The sequence below is a fragment of the Hemibagrus wyckioides genome, linkage group LG24 (genome assembly GCF_019097595.1).
Source record: "Hemibagrus wyckioides isolate EC202008001 linkage group LG24, SWU_Hwy_1.0, whole genome shotgun sequence".
In the NCBI taxonomy this organism is placed as follows: Eukaryota; Metazoa; Chordata; class Actinopteri; order Siluriformes; family Bagridae; genus Hemibagrus; species Hemibagrus wyckioides.
This window is the reverse complement of record NC_080733.1, coordinates 4,824,956-4,837,512: the sequence shown is the minus strand read 5'-3', so window position 1 is coordinate 4,837,512 and position 12,557 is coordinate 4,824,956. Positions and strand designations below refer to the sequence as shown.

The window sequence follows — 12,557 nt, the reverse complement described above, 5'->3', positions numbered from 1 at the left end:
GCATATACAAAAGTCGAAGTTCTTCTATTCACCCTTCTGAAATCATGACTGTCTGTTTTTCAATGTTTAGACTGATTTTAAAAGATTTTTTTAATCCAGTGCACATCAAAAATGCTTTCTGTTATAAGTTTAACAGCTGCGTTAGCCTTTTATCGACATTCATCTGCCCTTTTATCGGATAAGCCTGCTATACCGTTGGAGTACTGCTGCTAGACGGCCCCCGTCTCCCATGTCCACCGATAGAAACGAGATCAACACGAAACAACTGATGGACAAACATGACTTGGATGATAATGGACCATTCTCATCACTGCAATAAAACTGACATGAATATAGCATGGACGTGTGTGCTGGTTTTAAACCACTTACATACTATACATTTGATCCTTTTAGCCTATTGTTAGAAAACAATACTCACATTTTCCATGCCAGTCATCAGGGTTAGTTCTCAATCTAGCTGTCTCATTAACACTGCTTCACCCGGACACACTCGTATCAGCGCCACATACTTCACTGAGTCCACTACCCCTACCTCTTCTGGTGGTCCCTTTTGCATGATGGATTGGGTAGAGGGGAGCTAAATAAAGTGTACTAATAAGATAAACTGATAACCTGACCATTACACAAGCAGTGAATAACAAACGTCCAGACAAAACTAACCATATTGTTTTAATAATCAATACATATGGCAAATCCCTTCTGAAATGAAATCATTTCTGTTGCACTGCATTTCCCGAGGTCGCTCCAGTGACAGCAATGAAGAAAAAATACATGTATATTTCAAAATAGTCTTGAGAAGACTCTCTTTATGAAACCGATGTCCACCAATATGGTGATAAGTGTCCTGATGTCTTTACAAGCTCAAGTGGTTAAGACTCTGGGTTCTTGATCCGTTCAAGCCCCAGCATCACCAAGCTGCCTCTGTTGGGCCCTTGAGCAAGGCCCTCAACCCCTCCTTCCCCCACGCTCCAGGGGCGCTGTATCATGGCTGACCCTGCGCTCTGACCCCAACCCTCGAAGTATGGGATATGTGAAGGAAAAATTTCACTGAGCTGTAATGTATGTACGATAAATAAAGGCTATTTCCCATATTGAATGAGTCACACTGTGAATGCCAGTGAAACTTCACTCCTGCTGCAGCATTAATGAGTCTGTGTGAAAGCTGTTTTTTGATTAAAATAAGGATTTAGAGCAGTTCAGTTCAGCAGCAGAACAGTCTTACTAATACCACAGACCTCTGTGGGTTGGAGTGCACAAAACAACAACTAATCATGCTGTCATTGAGTGGGAAGTGTATAAGTCTTTCTTGGTTTATTAATACGGAATGAAACTAACCATGGGAGGTATTTTGTAGATATAATGGACAGAATTCAATAGTTAGACTTCTCTAGACATGGCTAGCTGACTGTGGCAGCTAGGAAAACAACATTTTGAGGCAGCAGGCTACCTTTAGGAGTGCTAGTTAAAATGCAGTAGTTAATTAAGCCTGTTCTGTTAAATGATACGCACAGTTGTACAGTTTGTCCAAATGCTCAGCCTGGTGGAGGAATCCGGAGTGCTTACACAGGCTCTGCATTATACAGGCAAAAGTATGTGGACACCTGACCATCACACCTAAATATGTCCATTCCAAAACACAGAGATGGTCCCTCTGAAACGTCCATTCTCCTTACAAGGCTTTCCACTAGATTTGTGTTTGTGGGGATTAGTGATCATTGATCTACAAGAGCATCTGAGACTGATGTTGTAAGAGTGAGGAGGTCTGGGGTTGAGTCGGGGTTCCAGTTCATCACAGTGGGGTTGAGTCAGAGTCAGGGCTCAGTGCAGGACACTCCAGTTCTTCCACTCCAACCTGCTCACACCATGTCTTCATGGAGCTCTGTGCTTTGTGTACAGGGTAAGAGTTCCAGTGAAACTGTACAGAGACCTTCTATATAATGAAGAACCACATATGGGTGTGATGGTCAGACATCCACAAACATTTGGCCAGATTGTGGATCAACCTGTCTGCTCTTGCATATGGGAATGTGCCCATGTGAGACCAATGTCCACTGAGGGCTCTCAGAAACAACTCTATTTGGAAATGACCAGCTGTTTGTGTGCTTCGAGCAGCATTATAAAGGGGATCCGCTTCTTAAAAACAAGTTAGGAAAAAAAAAGAAGAAAGAGACTGTGGAAGCATATTCAAAGAGAGGTTAAGAGGCATTAAAAGGCTACCTCCTGGGCAGCACTAAGAGGAGTATCAATAGCAAACACTGGTGAAAAGGTTGACGCGAAGCTTGCTGTGTCGGACTGCATGTTGCTTTAGAGTACAGCATATGCTCATTGTTTAGTCTGAGTAATTCTCACTCTCAGTATGAGAATATCCAGATCCTGAGCTATTCTTATGCGTAGTACTGCACAACATCAGAGTGTTGAGTGATTCTCGTTCTCGGTAAAGAGAAAATGTCAGCACTTTCTCAACATGGAGCAGTAGGAACACTTTAGTAAATAAAACAGAATAAAAAAAAGTGCTGTCTGTTATTGTCTGGTGAGGTACTCGATCAGGACAAACACTCGTGACGGCTTTAATATACAAACTGCCCTGCTGCTCCTCCACTCAGACGTAGAACCACATTAACATGCACAATATTCTGTTTTCACAAATAGGCCACTTATATGTGAGCAAACCCTCAGGGCACGGATGGCACTACGGTGGAAGCGTGACATATTAAATTAAACATGTTTTGTAGCTTATGTTGCTAAATCTGATGTACTTATATATCAGTATATTTGTCTTTAGTACTGTGAAAAATAAATAATAAACCATAAATGTCCATAAACATGAATTCATTTTCTCAGCCATCCGATTAGCCATGTGATAAACATTATTATTGATGTCTGCTTCATATGGAGTATTAAAAAAAAAAAAAAAACCCAACAGAGTCGCTTTATCACTGCTGATAAGGAGCTACTTAGTCCAGTGTAAAGTTCATGCGAATGCACAAAAATAACAGGATATAGTCATCTAAACAAACATCTAAATTAAGTCTAAAGATTAAACTGAGCCTGAATTAGTTTCAGGCTGCACTGACCTTAGACTTTAGACCAAATGACACACACACACTCACACACGAGTTCCTTCGGAAATCCTTTTAACAGTATTGGATTTTAGGCTGAATTAAATGTAATAAATTAAGTAGGCACAAACAGTGATGAGTAATGTTTTTAAATTTTTTTTAATTAAACCCACCATAATGGGAATCTTTATAAAGGTAGAACTTTTTGACTGCACTTTATAAACCTGTAGTCGCTCAATTTTTTTTATTTGGGATTTTATTTTGAGACACAATTTCACATTAAATTAAATAAAAATAAAAAAGGGTGTCTGTGATGGTTGCTCTTTCAGATGCAGCTCTTTTTTCTATGCAGGTTCGTTAGCACACATTAAAATAAATAAATAAATAAATAAATAAATAAAAAAAAAATAAAAAAAAATAAATAATTAAATAAGTAAAAAAACTAAACTAATAAAATAAACGAACTAACTAAATAAATAAAATAAAAAGTAAATAATTAAAAAAATAAATAAATAAAATAAAAACTGAAAAAAGCCTGTTGCCTCACTGAGTAAGCAAGGTGTATTTACCCGACATGGCAGCAGAGGGCGCACTTGGCTCGCCGTAGCCGTACTCGTTGACAGCCAGCACTCTGAACTGGTAGCTGACTCCATGGCGCAGTCGCTCCAGACTCACAGTGTGGGAGGTACTGGAAGGAGGCAGGTGCCTAACAAAGGTATCCCACAATCCCTCATCTGCAGGACAAATTCACAACCACAGACAAGAGAACGTCATGCAATCTCACAGACATTTGTTACTCTTGTCTTTCGTCTGCTCATTCCTGGGTGCTGGGGTAGGTCTGGTATTGTTTTAATGCAGGATGAGAACAGATAAGAGCAGACTGCACTGAATTCATTTACACCAATATGTAAAAAAAAGTTTACAGAGACTCTATAATCTTCTGCATACTGCATTTGCTTAATGGTTACACACCTGAAGGGCGTGCCTCGATGACGTATCCTGTCGTGTGCCCGGCTCCTGTTTCCCCCGGTGTCCAGTGGATGGTCAAGCTAGAGCCAGACTTAGTGACGGATGTTTTGAGGGGGGATCCTGGAGATCCTGCATTAAAAAAAAGAAAGAAAAGATATTTGTGTTCTACCATACACCGCCCTGTTTTTTTTTTTTTGTCAATACACAGTTAAAGCTAAAACCCTTTTAAATGTATTTCACTGCAGATAGGATTTAATGACTACATGTGATGGTTGTATGGATAAAAGCAACCGGAGCATGAAATGAAGCCCTGCTCTGTCTGACCCGCAAGCCCACACTTCTGTCACCTACTGAATCACGCTCAATTAAGCTTTCCTTTCAGCCCTGCTGTTGTTGTGTTACTGTATGCATTGTGTGTCGTGTTAAACAGCACGAGCGGCTTGATTTGTTGTCTGCTTGCGGCTCACACACCTTGCACGGGTCCCGCCGTGATGTTGGCCTCTGCCTCGGGGCCATAGCTGATGGTTTTGGCCTGCACACGGAAGCAGTAGGTCACCCCTTTTGTCAGGTCTCGCACCTTTAACCAGCGTTGCCAGCTTCCCCGAATGTCCACTGTCACCACTTTACTAATGCCTACACACACACACACACCATTATTATTAGTATCTGTTGATTAAAATAAAATACTTCTCAGAATGTTGACACTAAAGACAATTAACATAATTTTTGGCTTCAGGATAAAGTGAAGGAAAACATCAAATGACAGAACTGGAACAGCGGCTTTGAAACGCGTTTCAGCAACAACATGCTGCTTATGAGCCAGTGATAATTTATGTGGGAAAACTTAAAGAACTACTGAGTCCCCTGAGGGCTTCTTGGCACTTGATCAGTAATTCAGAGGTGTACACAACTGCTGGCATCTGTGCTGTTTATTGGCATAACCGTACCGTACTCTGAATAATAATAATAATAATAATAATATAAAAGCAGCTCAATTATTGACAAATACATACTGTAAAGAAAACAACATATGAGGTGTACCTTGAATAGGGGCGGTGGGCTCGTATACCACCCTGTAGCCCTCCACTACTCCGTTCGGCGACACGGGAAATCCCCAGGACACATTCAGAGTAGTGCTGGTGATCTCGGAGAAAGTAATAAAGCTCGGAGCACTGGGGGCTAAGAGACAACGAGGAAGAGAGGAGAGGCAGAACTTTGGTGCGTGCCGAATAATAATGAAAATGAACCCAAACAGATTCACCATGTTAAGAAAAGCAATAAAGGCGACCAAAGGGTTTTTTTTTCTTTCTTTCTGTTTTTTTTTAAAACTCTCCGTACAATTAATTCACAACATTTGTCGCCTCTGTGTTCTCTGTTCAGTGTGTGCTCCCTGTTGCTTTGGGAAATGTCAACGAGAGCACGAGAGCCTGTGTTTCCACGGCTTGTGCTAATGAGGTCACATGAACACCAGTTGAATAAATTGTGAACTGTGGTTTTTTTTCCTGTAGATGACTCATGGGTAGAGTGTAGCCCTGCTGCCATCGCAATGAGAGAGCGCCTCGGGTCAAACGATTCCCTGCTAGAGCGACGACACTCACGGAGAACGCCGTTTAATGTGCACAAACAAACCGACCAGTTTTTTGGGGGGGGGTTTGACCACCGACTGTGTTATGATTTAACCCATTCATGGAACGATGCTAGAGAGGAAAGTGAGGTAGAACCTGACCTGACTGAAGAGTGCGCCCCCTCCTGGGCTCACTGAGTGGGCCGTCCCCTGCCGCGTTAAACGCGGACAGTTTGACCATGTAGTACGTATAACTGGTCAGGTTTTTCAGTCGTACGCTCGTCTCGGGAAGAAATAGGATCTTGACTTTCTCCGTCTCGTTCTGGTTGTCCATCTCCCAGTAGTGAATCTGAAGGCAAAGTAATGGAAGGGGGGGGGGAGTGAGGGATGCAATCGAAAAGCTGTCCTTGCTGAATTCTAAACATTCAATTCCAAGCCACTGCTGCTTCCTAAAAGATGCCAGATATTGCAGAATGCACATATTCAATAAAAGCTTCAGAAAACTGGAGAAAAAAAAAACAATTCGGCTATATTCATGCATGGTTTCCCTTACAGCCCGCTGTCTCGGTGTCATGCATTTTTCAGCAAGGATCTCCTTAACCCCTGATCCATTATAATTATTTCATGGCCCAAATGACTCACTCTTGAAAAGACACTGTCGAACATGATTATCTATTACAACAGATTATAAAAGCAAAAGACTCAAATTTATTCAAGTATATTTCTCATCCCTGGAGAGGTGGAAAAGGGAACAAAAGAGAGTACTAGAGAGAAAGGAAAAAACGATTAAAAAATAGAGAGAGAGAGAGAGAGAGATCGAAGAGGAGAATCTCTGACCTTATAGCCCTGGATGATGCCGTTCTGCGTCTCGACAGGGGGCGGCTCCCATTGCACCTCCAGCTGAGTGGAGGACACCGTGTTGACCTGGATATTCTGCGGGGCCACGGATGGAGCTGAGCGAACATGAGAGGCGATAATATAAACACACTGCACACAATCACCACCCACAGCAACGCTGGTTCAATACAAAGTCCCAGCACCAGCACACATATTGACACGTATTTACTTCAGAAAAAAATAAACCCACACACACACACACACGCACACACACACTTACATAAGCTGAATGCTAATACGAATTCAGCAGCACCCTAACGGAACTCATTTCAGTTCCTTCTCCAGACGAGCTAAAGGCTGAAGAGGGTGAGAGCTCAGAAGCGCTCCAACAACAGAGATCACACTGACAGACCAAGCTGCATTTCACACTAATCACTGAGGATATCAAACTCCAGAAATATTGAATCAGCCAAGCCTTTAATACCAGAGAAAACGAAGCATCCCAGCACGTTTGGAGCAATTTCTTGTACAAAAGCTGTGATTATGTATGGAAATGATGGTAAAATATTCAACCAGCTTCTGAGTAAAGTTAGAAAGAGCTCCGTATTTGATATCTGAAGTGTGCTATAAACAGTGTTAGGGCCAGTATTTCATGTCAGTGTGCTATATAAATACTCTCGGAATGACATCCATGTGTTCGAGCCACAAAATTAGAAACGAAAATGGACGTCTCCATGTTGGGCTGCGTCTTAATCAAACAGTCAGGGCACTCATCAGGGAGTCACCAAGGTCTCTCTCTCTCTCTCTCTCTCTCTTTCAATTACATCCACTTTATTTCTTCTTCCATTATTCTATTTTGCACAGCTAATTGCATGGAATCATATTTTATTTTATCTCTTCTTATTCTTATCTTATCTTATTCTATTTCATTGTATTGTATTATATATAAATGTCTTCACCCCCCCCGCCCCACATTTTGACCCAACTCTCTATAATTCTTTTATTCCGTGGACAGTCTTTCAAAAAAGCATTTTGCTGCAAGTGGTACTGTGTATGATTGTGTATGTGACCAATTAAATTTTCATTTAAAAAACTAGGGAGTATCAATGCTCACTGTGTCTATGCATGACTGTAGAAAGGACATTGTTCATAATCACACTCTCTGGTGTTTATAATAGTTTATAATCACACTCTCTGGTGTTTAGAATAGTTTATAATCACACTCTCTGGTGTTTATAATAGTTTATAATCACACTCTCTGGTGTTTATAATAGTTTATAATCACACTCTCTGGTGTTTATAATAGTTTATAATCACACTCTCTGGTGTTTATAATAGTTTATAATCACACTCTCTGGTGTCACCCAAATGAGGAGGAAGTTCCCTTTTGAGTCAGGTTCCTCTCAAGGTTTCTTCCTCATACCATCTCAGGGAGTTTTTCCTGACCACAGTCGCCTCAGGCTTCATTATTAGGGATGATTTTATCTAACATCTAGGACTTTTGTTCTATGTTTCTTATGTTCTGTAAAGCTGCTTCGAGACAATGCCCATTGTTAAAATAAAACTGAATTGAACTGAATTGAATATGTTCCCTTACTGTAAATGATGCCATATTTTCTAAAGCCTTTCCGATCAGAAAAATGGCGAACAAACCGAACTGTCAACCAACTTCATCTACACAGCTTGTTATCGTTGCTGTGGCTCTCAAATGATTGACGTTTGTGACAATATGCATACGGTCCGTATGAGTTTAATGAGAATGTAATGATTTTAAAAACTCCACTAGCTAACCTGCTTAGCTAAGTACCACGACATCACACAAACACATGGGATTAAGCGAACACATTTTCATGACATTCATTCATTCATTCATTGTCTATACCCGCTTATTCCTAGGATTCCTAGGGTCACGGGGGTCTGCTGGAGCCTATCCCAGAGCGAAAGGCAGGGGTACGCCCTGGACAGGTCGCCAGTCCATCACAGCATTTTCATGACATATTAAACTTAAATATTTGATATGTTTGGGTTTTATCCATCAAATTTATTTCAATGTCATCACGAATTCCCACTGTTTAGTGAGCCGGGATCCTTAATTGAGCTCAAACTCACATTCATGATACACTGATTCACTACCTAGGGAGCTACAGAGTAGATTGAGACGCATCCCTAGTCTTTTGTTAGAAACAAGCTAGCCAGCTCCTCAAGACTGTGAACTGTACAGTCAATACTTTCTATATAAAAAGCATATCTCAGTGCTTTGATCCCTTTAAAGCATAAAGGTATATATACAGCAGAACTTTACTTAAAGTTAAGAAGCTCTACTTTGTTTAATGCTGATGCAATGAGCAGCCATTGTCGATTTGCTCAAATCGGAGAAACTCAGGGTCGAGGAGAGCATCCTGAGGTCCTGAGTAGGATTTCTGCCTTAAAAGGAACATGTTCTTTGTATTTTCCTATTCGAATGCAGTGACATTCTAAAATGAGCGCATTTTTGGCTACTATTAACAATAAAGACTTAAAAAATCCTTTAAAGATGACTGTAAAAGCCTTTCCTTGCTTTGTGTCTGTAATTTAAGCAGGAAAATGATGAATATTTATGTTTCATATTTGACTCAGAGGCTTTCATGTAAGGACTTCAGGACACACCCACTGCTCAAAACAAAACTGAGCTCATTTGCATATGTAGATTCAGTGACATGGCCACATTTCCATGTGAACCCCATCTGAAAAACACATCCTGCAGGTAACACACACAGGCAAGGCATTAATCACTGGAATAACAATTCATGCTACAGTATACCTACACCTACATCTAACCCTAATCCTACACATAATCCCAATCTTACACCTAATCTTAAACTCAGCTTCTGAAAACAAACATTTTGCTTCTTTATGACTTTTCTAAAAAAAAAACTGTGCGCACACACACACACACACACACAAAGAAATGCACACACGCACACAGACTCACATACATACACACACACGCGCACACAGACTCACATACATACACACACACGCGCACACAGATACACACACACAGACACACACACACAAAGAAATGCACACACGCACACAGACTCACATACATACACACACACGCGCACACAGACTCACATACATACACACACACGCGCACACAGATACACACACACACAGACACGCACACAGACATGCACACGCACACACCCAGACTCACATACATACACACACGCGTGCACACAGATACACACACACACACAGACACGCACATACACACACACACACAGACACGCACACACATGCACACACACAGACATGCACACAGACATGCACACGCACACACACAGACTCACATACATGCACACACACGCGCACACAGATACACACACACACAGACACGCACACAGACATGCACACGCACACACCCAGACTCACATACATACACACACGTGTGCACACAGATACACACACAGACACGCACACGCACATACACACACAGACACAGACACGCACACACATGCACACACACAGACATGCACATGCACACACACAGACTCACATACATACACACGCACACACACAGATACACACACACACAGACACGCACATACACACACACACACACAGACATGCACACAGACATGCACACGCACACACACAGACTCACATACATACACACACGCGTGCACACAGATACACACACAGACACGCACACACACAGACATGCACACAGACATGCACACGCACACACACAGACTCACATACATACACACGCACACACACAGACACGCACACAGACATGCACACGCACACACCCAGACTCACATACATACACACACGTGTGCACACAGATACACACACAGACACGCACACACACAGACATGCACACAGACATGCACACGCACACACACAGACTCACATACATACATTCACACACGCACACACACAAACACACAAAGAAATGCACACGCACACACAGACTCACATACATACACACACGCGTGCACACAGATACACACACACACACAGACACGCACACACACATACACACACACACACACAGACATGCACACACACAGACTCACATACATACATATATTCACACACACACAAAGAAATGCACACACGCACACAGACTCACATACATACACACGCGCCACACAGATACACACACAGACACACACACACATACACACACACAGACATGCACACGCACACACACAGACTCACATACATACATATATTCACACACACACAAAGAAATGCACACACGCACACAGACTCACATACATACATACACACGCGCCACACACACACAAACACACACACACACAAAGAAATGCACACGCGCACACAGACTCACATACATACATACACACACGCGCGCACACACAGACATGCACACGCACACACACAGACTCACATACATACATATATTCACACACGCACACACACACAAACACACACACACACAAAGAAATGCACACACGCACACAGACTCACATACATACATACACACAAGCGCGCACACAGATACACACACAGACACACACACCCAGACACACACATACATACACACACACAGACATGCACATGCACACACACAGACTCACATACATACATACATTCACACACGCACACACACACACACACACACACACAAAGAAATGCACACGCGCACACAGACTCACATACATACATACATTCACACACGCACACACAAACACACACACACACAAACACACACACAAAGAAATGCACACGCGCACACAGACTCACATACATTCACACACACACACACAAACACACACACACACATTAGGGATAATCCAGAGCCAAGCTCCAGACCTTCAGCCTCCGAGTTCTCAGCCTTGATCCTCCACACTCCATACATGTGTGTGTGTGTGTGTGTGTGTGTGTGTGTATACGTAAACACACAGCCCCCCCACCTGCTCTCCCTCAAGCGCTGCCAAAAGTTAATCATTAGGAAGTTTGTCTATTTGTTTGGCCGTCCCCCTTTCTTCCTCCTGCTGGGACTAATCCCCCTGCCTGACCCCCTCTAATGATGCTGTTAATAACCGGATGCAGATAACCCTGTGCAGCTCCGCCAGCTGCTTGACTTTCTTATGACAGACTCATATTTACTGCTTCATTAAGCCTCTTACGAGAGGCGGCCATAAGCAGCCGGAAGACGTGCGGGAAAGAAAACTCCAAAACTCTTGTTGTTCCTGCTCTCGATAACAATAACAATAACATCGTGTTTTGATATATTCCAGTTGGGTGTAAAGGATCACACTGATAATGCAGAGCATGCATGCGAGACAAAAAAAAATGCGACAAAGCAAAGTTTACAGAAGAATCTTTTTGCCTACTATGATATTCAGGATTAAATTAAAAACCAAGCTGACAGCATGTATTTGAAGAAATTTAGTGCCGTTCAATATCCGTGAGCGAGTCAGCCAAGCGAGGCGCTAATGCATCTTACTATCAGACTGAGAACCATTTTTTTTTCAACTAAAGGCTTTTATCAGAGGCATTAAATCGGTCACACTGAAGATGATTTGCCCGAGTCGGCACCGAACAGTGGCTTTTTTGTAAATCCTAACCCATAATGCAGTGCAGCAATTAGAGTCTGGTTTCTCGTGGTGGGGTTCTGACGTCGTCGTGTCCTGCCCCGCTGTTTGGCAGCTCATTAGATACGGAAAGCTGCTCGGGTTCAGCTGTTTGCCAGGCAAATGGAATATTGCTCCGCAAATAATTGCACTGAACATCGGCTGTTTTTAGCGCACGAGGCGACTTGTGTTGAATTGAACAGCACTCAAATCCACCACTTCATTTCTTTCGGGTCGAAATGACGGCGCAACGGAAAAGCTCAGATATAGAACCGCTCAGTGGTGAGATCATTAGCATTAAAGTCTCTTTTTAAAAGGTAGAAGTAGTGTGTGTGTGTGTGTGTGTGTGTGTGTGTGTGTGTGTACGCATGTGTGCGGATGTCTATATGTTGAAGCTGCTAACCTCACGCTCTTCTTCTGCTCGGCAAACTGTCTATTTAAGCAAGGTCACGCCTGCAGGTATGCAATGTAATGAGAAAGAAAAGCGGATAGTGAACCAGCAGCCTCGAGCCAGCACACTTTTTAACTGGCTGA

At 42.4% G+C, this 12,557-nt stretch overlaps 1 protein-coding gene across 5 annotated transcripts in view; it reads right to left on the bottom strand.

Moving 5' to 3' along the window:
- Positions 1 to 12,557, bottom strand: part of sdk1a (sidekick cell adhesion molecule 1a) — a 267,661-nt gene that overhangs the window by 5,766 nt on the left and 249,338 nt on the right. For all 5 annotated transcript variants that reach the window (XM_058377701.1, XM_058377702.1, XM_058377704.1 and 2 more), the window contains 6 exons: positions 6,430 to 6,545; positions 5,755 to 5,941; positions 5,070 to 5,207; positions 4,500 to 4,661; positions 4,032 to 4,157; positions 3,629 to 3,793 (listed from right to left, as the gene is read on the bottom strand). In XM_058377701.1, coding sequence (XP_058233684.1) covers positions 3,629 to 3,793; positions 4,032 to 4,157; positions 4,500 to 4,661; positions 5,070 to 5,207; positions 5,755 to 5,941; positions 6,430 to 6,545 — 894 coding nt within the window. The remainder of the gene's footprint in view (positions 1 to 3,628; positions 3,794 to 4,031; positions 4,158 to 4,499; positions 4,662 to 5,069; positions 5,208 to 5,754; positions 5,942 to 6,429; positions 6,546 to 12,557) is intronic.